At 40.6% G+C, this 17,070-nt stretch overlaps 1 protein-coding gene across 1 annotated transcript in view; it reads left to right on the forward strand.

The window, feature by feature from the left end:
- The window catches only part of tdrd9 (tudor domain containing 9), a gene marked incomplete at its 5' end in the record, with an annotated part of 42,144 nt that overhangs the window by 15,942 nt on the left and 9,132 nt on the right, over positions 1-17,070 (forward strand). Inside the window, 12 exons of the mRNA XM_080513111.1 lie at positions 3,937-4,041; positions 4,133-4,230; positions 4,349-4,480; positions 5,019-5,181; positions 5,356-5,419; positions 5,961-6,024; positions 6,121-6,165; positions 6,426-6,479; positions 14,238-14,354; positions 14,430-14,537; positions 14,674-14,774; positions 14,860-15,030. Of these exons, the coding sequence (XP_080369237.1) occupies positions 3,937-4,041; positions 4,133-4,230; positions 4,349-4,480; positions 5,019-5,181; positions 5,356-5,419; positions 5,961-6,024; positions 6,121-6,165; positions 6,426-6,479; positions 14,238-14,354; positions 14,430-14,537; positions 14,674-14,774; positions 14,860-15,030 (1,222 nt within the window). The remainder of the gene's footprint in view (positions 1-3,936; positions 4,042-4,132; positions 4,231-4,348; positions 4,481-5,018; positions 5,182-5,355; positions 5,420-5,960; positions 6,025-6,120; positions 6,166-6,425; positions 6,480-14,237; positions 14,355-14,429; positions 14,538-14,673; positions 14,775-14,859; positions 15,031-17,070) is intronic.

A 17,070-nucleotide genomic window follows, 5' to 3' on the forward strand; every position in this document is an offset into this window, starting at 1 on the left:
AAAAAAAATGGAAAAAAAATATTTATCTGATGTATTTTTACAGCTGTAAAGTGAGTGGATGAAAACAGCCACCAACGCCACATAAGGGAGTTTTTTGGAAAATCTGATTTTGCACAAAAACTAAATATGCTTTAAAGATAATTACATTACTAATCTTTGACATAGTCAAGACTGTAATAACATGTAAAAAAGATCCAATATCCGATCACATTTTATATTGAAAATGAGTCATTTTGTGTGTATCTTTTCCCATTTCAGTGCCTTCATCTTCTAAATGGGCATTTAAAGGGTTAATTTTGAATTTATTTTTTTTAATATTTGGTAGTTTTGAGCAGGACTGAAGTTGATTAACAGATTTATGCAAAAAAATGTTGAAGAAATATTTATCTGATATATTTATGTAGGGGTCAAAGTTAGTGGATGAAAACAGCCACCAACGCCACATAAGGGAGTTTTTTTGAAAATCTGATTTTGCACAAAAACTAAATATGCTTTAAAGATAATTACATTACTAATCTTTGACATAGCCAAGACTATAATAACATGTAAAAAAGATCCAATATCCGATCACATTTTATATTGAAAATGAGTCATTTTGTGTGTATTTTTTCCCATTTCAGTGCCTTCATCTTCTAAATGGGCATTTAAAGGGTTAATTTTGAATTTATTTATTTTAATATTTGGTAGTTTTGAGCAGGACTGAAGTTGATTAACAGATTTATGCAAAAATTTTTTGAAGAAATATTTATCTGATATATTTATATAGGGGTCAAAGTTAGTGGATGAAAACAGCCACCAACGCCACATAAGGAAGTTTTTTTGAAAATCTGATTTTGCACAAAAACTAAATATGCTTTAAAGATAATTACATTACTAACCTTTGACATAGCCAAGACTGTAATAACATGTAAAAGAATTCCGATGTCCGATCACATTTTATATAAAAAATAGATAATAATGCGTGTATTTTTCCCATATCAGTGCCTTTCTTTTCTAAATTGGCATTTAAAGGGTTAATTTTTACTATTTTTAAAAATAAATTTGGTAGTTTTGATTAGGACTGAGGTTGATTAACAGATTTATGCAAAAAAAATTTCCAAAATTTTTTTGCCAATATATTTTTACAGCAGTCAAAGTTAGTGGATGAAAACAGCCACCAACGCCACATAAGGGAGTTTTTTGGAAAAGCTGATGCTGCACAAAAACTAAATATGCTTCAAAGTCAGTTGCATTACTAATCTTTGACATATCCAAGACCGTGATAACATGTAATACATTTCTTGTCTCTGATCATTTATTATATTGAAAAGAGGTAATTTTGTGTTTTTCCCCTCCCAAAATCAGTGACTTCATCTTCTTACTGGGCATTTAAAGGGTTAATTTTTACTATTTAAAAAAAAAAATTGGTAGTTTTGATCAGGACTGAGGTTGATTAACAGATTTATGCAAAAAAAAGTTGAAAAAAATATTCTTCTGATATAATTTTACGGCTGTCAAAGTTAGTGGCTGAAAACAGCCACTAACGCCACATAAGGAAGTTTTTTTGAACGCCACACAAGGGTTAATGTTCAAAATTGGCATGTGAACATATATACATGTTGCTCACTTTATATATAATTAATGACACGATAAAACTTTGAGCTTACTCTTAGGAATGGGGCAAATCCGATCCAGTATTGGTATCGGGTTCCGATACCAACGTATTTCACAAATCGGAAATTTCCAATCCAACCTGTGAAGATTTTCGATCTACAAACCTTGTTTGTGCTTCACTGTTGTCAAAATGGCTCCACAGTGATTCCTGTCGCTGCTCTGCTCGCTAGCTGCAAAATGTGGAATGGATTTCCTCAGCGGAGGCAGGTCTCAATGAGATGCGGAGTAATGAGTCAGGAAATCCAAAGCCTCTGATGCCAGGCATCACTGTTGTAAAACACCTCGCCCAGGAGAACAGCGTTGATCGCGGCATCAAAACAATGAACAGCAGCTCCTCCACACTGTCAGCAGGCGATTCACACCTCTGTGAAGCTGCGTCCTCCTCCACACTAAACTCCCTGAAAACAGTCCCAATTGCTTGTGCTGTGTTAGAGCTGGAAAAAATTCTGTTTGTGCTGCATTGCTCAATAATTTCTCCAGGGATTAATAAAGTGATTATGAAGTTTTAAAGATAGAATTAGTTTATTATGAGATGATGACGTCACACGGACCCCCCACATTGTCCACATGGAAGTAAAATACTTTGTACTGCTTCCGTTTCTCACCTTATACTAACCTCAAGTTGTCTTTTGAGAGAATACATGCAAACATTCCTACATTTCATATTTTACTGCAAACAGGAGTTTATTACTGCATCATATAAAATCAACAATACTGATAATAATAATAATAATAATATTAAAGCAAACAGAGCTCTGGTCTCAGCAGATAAACAAATTCAGGTACCAGGATTGGATCGGAAGTGACAAAATGTGGATCATGCACCTCTACTTGCTCTCCGTGGTCCTAAAGTTCAGTTATTTTGTTAAATGTCCTGCTTATGACTGCTGAAAATCACATCGTCCTCACAGAAACCACCTACAGCGAAAAATAATTTCTGATTTGAATCATGTCTGACTCACTCAAACACACCAAATTAACATGTGATCACCAATATTTGACAACTGATGTAAAGCTAAACTTAATGAGTAAATCAGACCTTAGACTTAGGTACAATATTACAGTTATATGACCATTTAGGCCTGGGCATTAAACTGAACATTTACCAATACTGAAATTTACGGAAATTACCAAGGTCATTTTGCCCATGTTGGTATATTCGGTGTTTAAAAAAGAAAAGAAAAGAAAAGAAAGGTTGTTTTTGAGTGTGTGTAGGTGGCCTGTCCCTTTAAGACACTGTACTGCGTGAGAAACATGATTCCCCCCATCCAGGCTGTAACAAAAATGGAGAGAGGAGGTAATGGGGGAGGTTCAGAAGTTGTAGCGGCTGCTGCAGTGGCTGCAGTGAACGGCTTTAGAAGCCATCGAAGCAAATCCTCCGTATTTAGAATCAGCGGGCAGAGTGACGGCAGCTGTGGGAATCCGCGCCTCCGTCGTGGGCAGAGCGCCGTGTCGTGCCGCGCATTCCGTTGGACTGGACGTGAAAAATCATTTTACACACAAAATATGCAAGTACTTTCAAGAGAATGAGGTTAGATAGATCTTCTTTCATATCACTGTGGAGAAATCCCATTCTCAGGTGCAATACAGAGAAATTCACAGTTTAATCTGCCCTCAGTCCTTCTCATTTCAAGTCATCTGTGCTTATCAGCTCTTCAATACATCTTCACTTAAAGTACTTCATTTGTATTTTCTTCATTTATTTTCAGACTGTAGTTTTACCGTCCTTTAAAGTGGCAATAAATAGGTCCAGGGGAGTCGTACTATCAACATAACTGCTACATATATTGGACAAACATTGTTTTTGTGCAGTGGAGTCATCGTCCATTTATCGTTATCGAGGTGAACTGATCAATGATATAGATTTGAGGCCATATCACCCAGCCCTATGACCATTATTAATTCTGAGGTAAGTATCGGAGTTACGTTTTGTTATTTAAAAGTCGTATTCGCTCTGTTGGTGGTAGAGATGACCGCATAATTTCTCTTTGTTTAAGTTCTCCATTGGTCAGGCATCCTGCTTGATACTAACATGATCAGTGCAGTGAAGAGCATGACAAGCTAACAACAAACTTCTGACTGATGAATATTCTCGACACTTAGCGAAAATAGGTTATTTGAGTTAAGTTGGAAATACTGCTGTTGTGTGTACCAACAAGTTTGTTGGTGTTGTCGTTGCTAATATGTGGTATTGCACATTCTTTTGATAATTTTTCATGTGCCACACAACTGTTACTTAGTTTTATTATTGACAAATTTGAATTCTGCATTTTCTCCTCATAGTGATCGACTTCTGCCTCATGCGGCACTTGGTGTGGGACCAGGAGACAAACTACCAATCGTTGTGTCTCACCTGGGCCTCCAAAACCAACTGTAACCAGCGCAGAGGTGCGGTGACGACAGTCCTGAAGTGTCACTGTCAAGTGTGAGTATGCACCCGCCTCGGTTCTTCTCACACTTCACATCTCTTCCATGTCAGGGAGGGCAGGACGAGTGTCCAGGGGCTACTGTTATCGTCTTGTCACCAGAGACTTCTGGCAGAATGAGGTTCCAGACAACATGATTCCTGAGATATTGGTGAGGACGTGAAACACACGTGGCTGCATTGCTCTTTTGGTGCTTTTTTTCTTATTTGACGTTTAGATTTGACCTGTAACAGTTTGTTGCTGTGGTCTGATTTCCTCTCTCCCATCAGCTCGCTCCCTTGGCTGGTATCGTGTTGAAAGTGAAGCTGCTGGACATGGGCGACCCCCAGTCCCTTCTCTCCGCAGCACTCTCTCCCCCCAACTACTGCGACATTGTGAAAAGTGTGCTCCAGCTCAAAGAGGTCAGGAAGAAGAAGCATTAATGTGGAGTCCAGTGTGCCGGTCATGATGATGATGATGATGTTTTTAGGCGGACAGCTGACCACTCAGCTCTGTCACTCAGCATTAGATCTTAATCTCTCCCTGGATCAGCTCGCGTTTGTGTTGTTAGGCTTGTAAATGAGGGTGGTGGTGTTGTCGTGTGCTTTTTCAAGTGGGAAGGAAAAAGGAATTGTGCATGTGATTGTGTCCGCGGTGATGTTTTTCGATAGTTATTTAGCTACAAGAATTAGAGTACAACTTCCTTTATAGTCACTATCAAAGTCTCCTCTGGAAAGGCATTAGGTTAAGTGTTAAGGCTGAGTGTAGCAAGAACTGGATTAATATCCCAGTTGAAGGTCTAATTTTGTCAACAAAGACCTTTAGCGTGAGGTGGAATGACCTGCTGTGGTAAAAAGAACAGCTGAAAAAACTATTCTTATTTAAACCCCAAGATCAATGTCTTTTTCTGTGTTTTCTTTATAATAAAGTGTGAGTTAATATTCGCTCTTAACTCTGCAGATGGGAGCATTGTCTGTGAAGAGTGGTGGACGAGATGGAAACGCGGACGGCCAGCTCACCTTCCTGGGCCGCGTGCTGGCCCACCTGCCTGTGGACCTGTACCTGGGAAAGTTGATAGTCCTGGGTCACATCTTTGGTTGCCTGCATGAGTGTCTCATCATAGGTCTGTTTGCACTACCTGAACGAAAACAGTGTGAGACAACAAATCCCGTTATTCTGAGTGCTTGATGACAACAGCATCTCTCTCTCTCTCTCTCTCTCTATTGCTATCTCTCTCTCTCTCTCTCTCTATTGCTATCTCTCTCTCTCTCTCTCTCTCTCTCTCTCTCTCTCTCAGCTGCTGCGCGCTCTCTCAAGTGTTTCTTTGCCATACCATTCATGCAACAGCTTGCTGGCCACAGGTGAGTCACGGGTCACGGCCAGCAGTTACACAGTCTTCATTTCAGAAGCAGCATAAGAATCAATAACCAATCATAACTCTAAAAGTTTCTCGCTTTTTTTTATTCTAAAGAGGTTGAAAACATTGTGAAATATATTTTTGCAACACCTGAAAAAAAGAAAATTGCTAATCCTAATTTTGTCCATCGACCATGTGTTATATTTGCAATGAATATTTCCTCTTGTGGGCTGGTTTTGTCCCACATGCTGTATGTTTGACACCCCTGTTTAGTGTTTTTGTGTGGACATGATGCTTTTGTTGATTTAGCATGCATTCTATTGATTGAGTTGTGGATACATCAATGAATGGCAAGTCAAAAGCCTTGTACATCATGTGCTATATTCTTCTGAAATCTTTTATACATTTTTAAACTTGTGGTATCTTTTATCCTGCAGGTTTAGATCTCTTCGTCAGCCACTTCTCAGATTGGATCACTTGCTGGCTCCTGTGTGATGCCTACAGTGTTTTGTGTTTGTGTACTGAACGGCTCTATGTCTTTGCAGGAGCAAGCTGTCTTATGCTCAAGGCACACTGAGTGATGCCATCGCCATCATCCATGCCTTCCAGGTAGAGCATCATCAATAACAATCTGTGGCACCTTTTGTGTTTTACATGCCATGCTGTTTGATTAAAACCTTCATATTGTTGTTTCTCCATCGTTAGTCATGGCAATCAGCCAAGCAGAAAGGACAGCTGAGACATCCCAAGGTAAACCCACAAGGGGGCGTCAGCTCGCACTAAACAGCTTCACTTAGTCAGTTTTGCATTAACAGTTTGAAAGACTCTTGCAGATACTGAGATAAACCCTGTGCTGTTGTTACAAATGATGCCTTTACCCACCTAAATGGATTTCTGGCACATTTTATGGTGTTTAAACCTGAAATTGTCACCTCAAAATTGTTCATTGTGTGATCATGATGGACAATAAAAACAAGAATTGTCTCCTCATTTTTGTGTTTTCTCTTCAGGATGAGAATATCTGGGGAAAAGAGCACTTCATTCAAGTCAAAAGGATCAAAGAGGTACAGAGGTGCTGCTCAGAGCTTTGTCAACACTTCCTTGAACACATTTAACAGGACTAAAGTATAATTTAAGTCCAACTACAGTAATATAAAGAAACTAGTTTTATTTGAACTTGTAGTGTTATTTTTATGACAGTACAGTTTTTTGGGTTGGATTTCCCTCTTAAATTGAACATTATATGCTTATGATCGATCTTTCTGCTGTTTAGTGATCTTAATCAAGGACAAGCCACCTGAATAGTTCAAGTAAACTGGACTTGTACTTAAATAGCTGCACTTGGTCATTAAATACACAAAAGTATTTTTCTCCTCAGTTTAGAGTTTGATTGCTATATGATATTCCAAACATTCAATAAAAAATGCCAACTTATTAAATCCATGCCCTTCTCTATCTATACACATTTAAAGTTTTGGCTCCCACATCACCGTAGCCATACACTACAAAATATACATCTTAGAGTGTCCTTCCTTGTATTGTGGCCAGCCTAACACACACACACACACACATACAATAAACTTGCTGATTAATCAACATCTTGATCTGCCACCTGTGATATGGAGGGATTATTTCGGCAAAGGAGAAGTACTCAATATGATGGATTTGGACACATTTATATACAACATCTGAGAGAAATAGGCCTTTTGTGTACATAAAGAGTCTTCGATCTTTTGAGTTTCGCTCATTATAAATGGGAGCAAAAGCAGAAGTTTATATTTGTGTATATATGTGGTTTATATTTTCGCTCAGTATGATACTCATTTCTAATTTTATCATTGTGATTTACTGCCAATTAGACATAATTGTTAGTTCTATTCATTTGCAAGTTCTAAAAATTAATTACTGATAGTCATTCAAAATGACCATCTTTTTTTGAACAATGTCTTTTTATTTTCAAATATAACAAAACAATATAAACACGGAACTTTTACATCAATTTCTCAATAATAATCCCACCACCCTCCCACCCACAGGTAATGGACTATCTATAAGTTTACTAAGCACATTCTTAAACATATGTACAACAAGAGAGAAAATAAAAAGTAAAACAAAATAGCAGGTACATAGTCACTTGGGTTATGTTTCAATATTGGCAGCTGCCATGTTTTCTACAAAAGAGAAAACAAAAGGTAATATCACATTTTCTGGTGGACCCATTAATGGTATATCTATTTTTTTCTAAATGATTATGACACATGACTTCTCTAATCCATTGGCCATATGTTGTCAGATGGGTATCCTTCCATTTAAGTAAAATAAGTCTCCTGGCTCGTAGGGTGCAAAAGGCCATCACATTTCTAAAGTGCCCAGGGAGAGGAGTGGTCCCCGGGGGCACACCAAACAGTGAGATAATTGGAGAAGCCTTAAACAGATCTTTGTAGTCTGAAGTGACCCATATGCCTAGATATCTGAACTTTTGGGGACTTATTTTAAAGGGGACTGACATTAAATGCTGTTCCTCCACTTTAGTAATGGGTATAAGTTCACTTTTATGGCGCTTTATTTTATAGCCTGATATTTTTCCAAATTTTGAGAGTAGAGCTAATAGTTTAGCAATGCTTGATAGAGGGTCTCTGGTAAACAATAACATGTCATCTGCATAAAGTGAGACTTTATGCTCTGAACCTGCTCGATGGATGACCTTGATAGAAGCGGTTCAAGTGCAATAATGAATAGGAGTGGTGACAGAGGGCATCCCTGCCTTGTGCCTCGTTTGAGCTCAAAGTAGGTGGACAGATTGTCATTCGTGCACACGGCTGCCATTGGTAGAGTATATCGAATTTTAACCCAGGATATGAATTTAGGCCCAAAATTAAAAATGTCTAGTCTTGAAAAGGTAGTCCCACTCCACCCGGTCGAAGGCCTTTTCAGCATCGAGTGAGAGAACGACCTCAATATCGTCGGGAACGCTCAGAGTGGGACCATAGAGAATATTAAACAAGAAGGCCGTTGCTGGGCTAATCCCCCGCCGGAGGGCTTTATATTTTCTCACAAAGCCAGCTCTAAGGCAGCACACTTGGTACACTAGAGGGTGTTCCATGGGTCCTAGTAGATAATTATGTAGAATCTGAAAGGTCTTCTTCATAAGCTATGTCAAAATACGTCTCCAGAGCCCAAAAGGTGTTTTTATGCACTTAGTGACCCTGTAACCTGATATGCAAATTAGGTCATGGTCACCATGGTGCCCCTTCTCCCCAGGTGGAGTGTCCATGTGTGAAGTTTGGTGACTGTGGGCCCAGGAACTGCTGAGAAATGAGGAGAAATGTTTATATGAAAATACATGTATTGTGCAACCATGATGAGCAAACTTCAGACCCTACCCTACCCTTCAAGGTCAAGGTCAGGTCACTTGGTGTACTGGAGGTTATCCCTGGAGTGTGTATCATGTGTGTATAAAATTTCAGAGCCCTAGGTCAAAAACCTAGGCCTCCAGAGCCCAAAATGTGTTTTAAGCACTTCGTGACCCTGTGACCTACTTAATATGCAAATTAGGTCAAGGTCACCATAGTATCCCTTCCCCCTCTGAGATGTATCCACATGTGAAGTTTGGTCACTGTGGGCCCAGGGGTTGCCGAGATATAGGTAGAAACGTTCGAACGGACGGACATACGGAGACTGTTTCAAGATCCCCCTTCGGGGCCTATCAGCCACGGCGGGGGATAATGATCTCCTAATGTTATAAAAAAGTGAATCATTTAACCCTATTTAATCAGGTGCAATAATCGAGTGAATAATCTTTTCAAGGTGACATGCCAGAATTTTGGCAAAGAGTTTTGTGTCTGTGTTCAACTGTGAAATAGGCCGACATGAACTGCAATCAAGAGGGTTTTTTCCTGTTTTAAGTAGCAAAGAAATAACTGCTTGGCGCATGGTTGGAGGTAAGGACTTGGACACAAAACATTCCTCAAATACCAATAGCAGTAACGGGGAGATTTGATTTGAGAATTGCTTAAAAAACTCATTTGGGAAGCCATCTGGCCCTGGGGCTTTACCACTTTGCATAGCACTAACTGCTGAGGCTATCTCCATGGCTGAGAAGTCTTTTTCTAATTCAGTAGACAGTTCTGGATCTACACGGGGAATATTCAGCGATCTAAAGAAGTCATTCAAAGCGAAGGGGTTGGCAGACAAATCTGAAGTATATAATGAGTGATGAAAACTTTTAAAACATAAATACATTTTTTCATTGTCAGTATATTTTATACCACTTTCATCATTAATTGCAGGGATGGTGTGGTTAGCAGTTCTTTGGTGTAGCTGATGTGCAAGCAATCGTGGGTGTTGACTTTATCCTCTTTAATAGAGTACGGCACCTGGATTTCCAACGAATGATGAATGTTCAATAAATGAACGCTGAGCGACAAATAAATGTAGAATGACTGATAAATGGATGAATGAATGAATGATTTTCTGTAACAAATATAGAATGTACAAATCAGTAAACAATAATGACAATCATGCCCATAAACTGGAATTAAGCTCCTCTAATATCACACTTATACAGACAGAGCTAGCAGATTAGCATTAGCTTAGTTTACATCTGAGCTAAATAACACAGGGCTGTTTCCAAATACACACCTTCTAGCATATAAACTGAACATAAAACATTTGTAGACGTGCTTGATCAACCATTAATGACTTGCTTCTTCACGAACACATTCAACATGTAATGAGGAGTCCACTACCATCTTATTATTGACAGAAAAACTGTTCACCCTGACATGACATTAGGACCCCAGAGCCTAACTGGACTGTCCGAAAATAATGCCTGACGGAAAAACCCTATTTCAACAGAGCACATCACATTTTACAGGGAATTTGTAACAGGCATAGTATGAGATTATTTGGCCCTTTCGATGTGCCTTTAGTGATTCCTATACAATGGAGGGTGACATTTCTGGTGTTTGATTAATGTCAAGAAACATTTTAATTTCAGCTGATATAAAAGTGGTGAACTCTTTGTCTGAAAGAAGGGTTAAGTCGCCACAGACGACATGTGATTTGTGTATTTGAAATCAGCATTTTCATAATTACTGGGCCGCGATCTGAGATGACTGGCTCCATATTTGTAGTCTTTTACAATATGGAGGATCCTTTTGTCTATGAAGAGGTAGTCAATACGTGAATATGTCCTATGGATACAGGAAAAGTAGGAATATGCTCTGGTAGGGGGGTTGAGAAATCGTCAGACATCTACCATGCCATAATTTTTCAGGAAGTGCTGAATAGAGTGAGCTGATTTTGACAAGAATGCCCTCTTAAAAACACTCCGATCCTTATAGGAAAAATGTGTACAAATAGTATCACCACTAAGTATGAGAATTGGGTAGTTTTGTTAATCAAAATAGCAACACCTCAAGTCTTTGAGTGGATATTGGATTGGTACACTTGGCCAGCCCATCCTCTTAGAAACCGAGTACTATCTCCTGAGCTTATATGGGTCTCCTGCAGAAAGGCTGTATCTGTATTGAGCTGTTTTAAGTGTAAAATGACTTTTTTCCTCTTAACTGGATGATTCATGGATTTAATGTTCCAACTTGTGAAGTTAATAGGGCGCCTGTATCCTCTTAACCCTCTGGGGCCGATTGACGCTCTGCAGCGTCAAAATCACATGACCGTTTGAAAAGGCAGTAGCGTCACAGCACAGCGTCATCTGGTCCAGTGTTTCAATCCGTGTCGAAAGTGCAGATATAAAACTACAAGCTCGTTTTTAAATGATGTTGATAGCCCAAATAAAAGCGGAGATATGAGGAAAACTGTGTCCGTGTTTTTCCGCGACATTTTAGTGCGTCAGGTGCAGAAGACCGGTCAGGAGTGAAAGTGAAAGTAACTGAGCAGCAAAAAAAAACAACACTTGTAATGTGCCAGTATACCTTTCACTCATTGGTTGAGAAGAAGAGCCCATGTCCAATCAAAAGTTTCCATAGTGGGAGGTGTCATTTTGTTTAGTTCACCCGTGAAAAAGTAAACAGAGGGACGGAGACAGCGAGAGTGAGTTGAGATTTATATCAGAGAAAAAGCGACTATTATCATGATTTGACCATTTAGTGAGATTAGAGTGTTTTTTAGTTTCAAGTGAACTCTTTTTTTTTTTTTCTATCAAAACAATGACGCGCCTTATGAACGTCAATCAGGCGCTCCGACTTTTTTATTTTTTTTTTGAAGGAGAAGAGCATCGAGTCTGACACTGAGTTTGAGAGTGATTCTGATGGCAATATTGAAGACCTCAGCTTATTTTTGTTAGAGAGGAGACAGGTGTCCCCCAGACCAGGAGACGTGTCCCCCACCCTGTCCCCATCATTCCAGCTCCACCACAACAGCCAAAGGCTAAAATGTAAAAATTGCCTGCAGGAACACAAGAAAAGGAAAAACACTTCATGGAAATGCCATGTGTGATGTGTCCCTCTGTGTTGTGTTGGACAGAATCTGTTTTTTTGAGTGGCACAAATCATTTGTCTTCACCTGACATTATATGTGTGACCTTTTGCAAATAGTTTTACAAAAACGCCTGAGGCAGTGCTTCTATTTCACTGTAAATATCTGTATATAATGTTTTTTTCAGTCCTGTTTTGATACATTTTAGTTAATTATAGTTTAGATTTACTTTACAAGTAAACAAAATGATTCGTTAACCATGTCTGTGAATTTTATAGTCAATAAATCTATGTTTTTACCACCCGAATTTGTAATTTTATGGTGTTTTTAGATCCACTGTTTTAATACAGTATGCCAAAGTGATGAAAATACTTCAGAAATGCATTTATGAGGTTGTCCTGAACAAAATGACACCAAAAAAGGCAAGGTTTAAGAATTTTATATCTGAGATATAAAGGAAAAATCAATTGTAGTGAAAAACGGCACAAAATGCTTCAGGCCCCAGAGGGTTAAGTCACTCATGTTGGCCATAGTGTGTATGCAAGGACATATGCATGAAACCCAAGGACAGTAAAGTACAATAACAAATATATTTAAAGACAAAGGTGCAATGAAATATTTTCGGTTTGTAAAATGGTCCAGTTAACTCCCACCCCCCTCACCTACACGGACAAGGTAATTACAACATCCCTTGAACAAAAATCCACACATGTTGTGCTTGTCTTGGGGGACTATAAAGCTCATTGCTTCACCCGCCAAGCCTACCAAGCAGAATATGAACAGCAAGATTCAACGTGACAAAGTCTGTAGTACTATATTGTACAGTGTATCACAGTCATAATTATGAAAGAAAATATTGAGTGACTAAACAAACATTAGTATTACAACCCTTAATAAACATAGGATAAACTCTAAAAAAGGATGGACGTGCAAATCAGGATGTCCTCAAACTTGTAATTACATAGAAACATTAATATGAAAATGTGAACTTAAGTTTTCTTGTCGAGAAAAAAAAGAAAAAGAGAGACATTATAGATGTGTAAAATAACTAACGTTCTAGGAATTAGACTCACTCTGTATCACAGAATAAGCAAGTCAAAACAGGCGCTCGTACACATTTTAAAACTCAGGAGCACTGTCCAGCCTCCATACCTGGAATTATACTCGTCTTCACATATGCCATAGCCTTGCTCGGATCCGTAAACTCCAGGGCTGCTCCTTTGTAAGTGATTTTGAGGCGGACTTGAAACATTCTTCTGTACTAGACTCCCTGTCGGTCGTGGAGGAGCTTTCTCACCTCCGTGAACGCCACGTGGCCTTGGCCACCGCCGGAGTGTAGTCGGGGAAGATGGTGATAATTTCTCCTTTAAAACGTAATGGCCCGCGAGCACGGCGCAGTCTTGGTAGTAATGAAGTTTAGCAACGATGGTGTGTGGTTTTCCAACCGATCTCTGGGGTCCCAGGGTCCGGTGCGAGCGGCTCTTTGTCCAGCTGCAGCACCTCCGTTAGCAGCTTCGACACCATATCTGTGGTGCTGGAGTCGGGTGTTTCGGGCATGCCGATAATTCTTATATTGCACCTCCTCATTCTTCCTTCCATGTCCTCACGCTTATCTTGAAGTTTTTCCATCTCTTTCATAGATGCTACTTCCTGCGACCATGTTGAGAGTGCCCCCTCAACCTCTCGGATGTTCACCGTCATTTGGTCGATCTCGGATTTCAGTGCAGCGGTGTTGTTAATTATCTCCGTTTTCACTGCTTTCAGCTCACTCTTAAGAAAATCGAAATCTTCATCGAGGGCATTTTTCAGCTCCAACTTTATCACCGCTGAAATATCCGCTTTAAGTAAGAGAAGGATTTCTGACTTTAAGCTCGCCATTTCCATCTGTCCCATATCCGCTGGGGGTGGGGTCTTCTCACCTGGACTCTTGGAAACACTCTGGTCCGAGGAGTTGCTGGGCCTCATGCTGTCCGGACCAGTAAACGTATATTTCCGCAAATTAGTTGCCATTTGTCCGTCCCCACTGAGGGAGCCTTCTTTGGAGTTATATCAACAAAGTTGTAGTTGCTGAATACGCAGAAATACTCTGCGTAGAGGTTCGACGGGAGCTCCAGCTAAACACGGGTTACTCCATTGCGGTCAAGCCACACACCCCGTTTCCATCTTTGTAATAGTTGTTTGTATTGTATATTACTCTCTAAACGGCTTAGAGGATGAAAACATTGAGTACAATTCTTTATGCCTCTGAACAGTTATATCAACTGAAACGTGTTAAATTGTGAGTTTCAAATGTAAACTGAGCGACACAAATACTCTGTGCACAGTGTCACAAAGAAGTCTGGTGTTAATGCCTGTCCAACAGTCTTGAGTGTGAATCTGTCCAGGTTGCAGAGCTGTACGAGGAGCTGAAGAATCGCGTGTCTCTATTTAACATGGAGATCCAGGACGGCGGGGAGTCCTCCAACTACACCACTACTCACAGACAGAAGTTCATCCTTCAGGTGACACTGGAGGACGTTGTCTCCTTGCACAGTGAAGTGTACGTCGTCTCATCGCCTCATCCTTCCATGTTCTAGGTGGTCATGGCTGGTGCCTACTACCCAAACTACTTTCTTCAGAGTGCCATTAGTGACAGTTTTGCTTCCAAGGAGTTGAGTGGCTTCGACCCCCGGACAACAGTGATGGTATCCACACAGTGTCAATTGAATTTTAGAAGAATACTAATGTAGGAATAACACAGTTGTCTTATTATTATACAACTTTCTAATGTGATAATTTTGTTTTATGCTTTGACTTCCTAAGACTTGTGTTATTTTCCAGCTAAGGAACCTCCCTCCATACAGCTTCCTGTATTACAAACAGCTGCAGTCACTGTTTCGCCTGTATGGTCAAGTCAAAGCCATTTCCTTTGAGAGTTCCAGGTACCAGAATGTACAGCAGAACAACAGGCCGAATGCTTCATCTGCTCTTAAATGTTTCTCAATTCAGTTCTGTCTGTGTCCTCAGAGCGTATGTGGAGTTCTTCAGGACAACCCAGGACTCTACGGTGCTGCCCGAAGTGTCTCTTTCCCTCCTTCAGCTCCGTCAGAGGGTCCCACTGGAACTGTCTGTCTTCCCCACTGAACAGATTGAAATCTGCGCTGGGAACAAACGAATAACTCACCTGAAGTACTCACGGTAACACTCAGCAACGCCACCGAGCTGCAGCTTCAGCAACTTCGGGGCTTTCCAACATTCTCTTATCTGCAAGACTCTTCAGATTTAATTTGATCCTGACAAGAGGTCAGAGTCTATACAGTTCAGGATTACTATTGCAACAACGCATCATCAGTGGGGTAAAACTAAATTGTCTCAGGACGGTCTAAACCAGGGGTGGGGGAACCTTTTTCACCTCAAGGGCCAAATCAACTTTTAGAAAGTACTCCAAGGGCCCTACAATTTAGCAGCATACATTCTAGCGTTCATACAATACAGCGGTAGGACAGATGGAGGATCATAATGTCTATGCATGTCAGACTCACCTAATGCGATGCCTGGAACTGTTTATCTTTGACGAGGCGTCCGGTGTCAGCTGGCAGTGATGATGATGCTACTCGAAGTTGGTTTTCCAAGGTTGGATCAGTCAGTCTTGAGCGGAGGCGGGTCTTTGCAAGAGTCAGTTTTGAAAAAAACTGTTCACAGCGGTATGTTGTCCCAAACAGATGCATATTTCAGGGCATGTCTTCTCAGAATGGGAAAATTCTCAGCATCAATGTACAGCTTGTAAACTTCAAGCAGAGGGAGGTTGTTGTACTTCGCTTTCAGCTCATTGTTGCTTTGAAGCTCAATTATTTCCATTTGTAAGTTTTCTGGCACATCAGCTGGTTGCACATTGAATGGCACAGCAAAAATGTCCAGTTCATTTTGTACATTTTTCACATCAGAAAACCTCTCATCAAATGCCTGACTGAGTTTTGCACAGTCTCCAGCATATCCAGTTGTGACATCAGGCTGTTGTTCTTGCAGAGTGGGAAAGTGCTCAGTGTTTCCCCTTCCCAGTTGTGCCTGCCATCGCCTTCACTTCACTTCAAATGATTTCCCATTTGAAAGTAGAGAGCTGATGAGCTGGTCGGGACCTTGCAGCTTGATGTTTAGCTCTGACAGGTGCTTGGTAATGTCCACCATGAAGGACAGATCACTGAGCTCTGTGACAGGTTTTCCCTTCATCTCCATGAAGTGCTTGACTTCCTGGCGGAGTGCGTAGAACCGTGAGAGCATATTTGCGCAACTAAGCCATCGCACCTCACAGTAATAAAGCAGATCGCCGTACCCTGCCTCGAGTTCGCTGAGCAGCTCTTTGAACTGGCGCTGGTTCAGCCCTCTGCTTTTAATGACATTTATGACGGACACAACGGTTTTCATCACATTGTTTAGCTTCAGGGAACGTGACACAGACTCTCCTGATGTATGATACAGTGACATACAATTAAATCATTTGGATCCAGATTCAGGCGGCTCATTTCTTTTTTGATTAACGCAGTCAGTCCCTTCTGTGCACCGACCACGGCGGGTGCTCCGTCAGTAGAGACGCCGCTCAACTTCTCAAAAGTCAGTTCAAATGTGTTTATGGCCGCAACAACTTCCTTGAACAAACCCTCACCTTTGGTTGTATCGTGCATGGCTTGCAAAGACAGCAACTCCTGCTCCGTATGGAAGTCAGCTGTAATCCCACGCACGAAAACTGCTAGTTGCGTTGTGATTGTGACGTCTGTTGTTTCATCGCAGGCCAGAGAAAAATATTCAAAGTTTCTTGCATTGTCCTTAAGCATTTTTTCAATATCTTTTGCCATGTAGGTTATCCTGTCTGAAACGGTTCTTCGTGACAAGCTTACGCTTTGAAATAATTTCACCTTGTCTGGTGCAAGCAGCTCTGCGGCGACTCCTTCTCCGACTCTCCCTCGGCATGGCGCTTCAGCTTTTTAGCTATTAATTCACTCACCGCGTAACTTGCTCGTGCAGTGTTTCCTCTGTCACGCTGTGGTTTTGTGAAAGCTGCTTGCTGGGCAGTCAAAGTCCAACGAAGAGCATTTATTTTATCCAAACGCATTTGTCCTTTCAACTGCTGGAGTTCAGCATGTTTCGTGGTGTAATGGCGCTCGAGATTTGTCTTCTTCATCACTGCCAGCCCATCGCCACATACAAGGCACACAGGCTTGCCTTTCACTTCGACAAAGAAGA

This window comes from Blennius ocellaris (genome assembly GCF_963422515.1).
Source record: "Blennius ocellaris genome assembly, chromosome: 17".
In the NCBI taxonomy this organism is placed as follows: Eukaryota; Metazoa; Chordata; class Actinopteri; order Blenniiformes; family Blenniidae; genus Blennius; species Blennius ocellaris.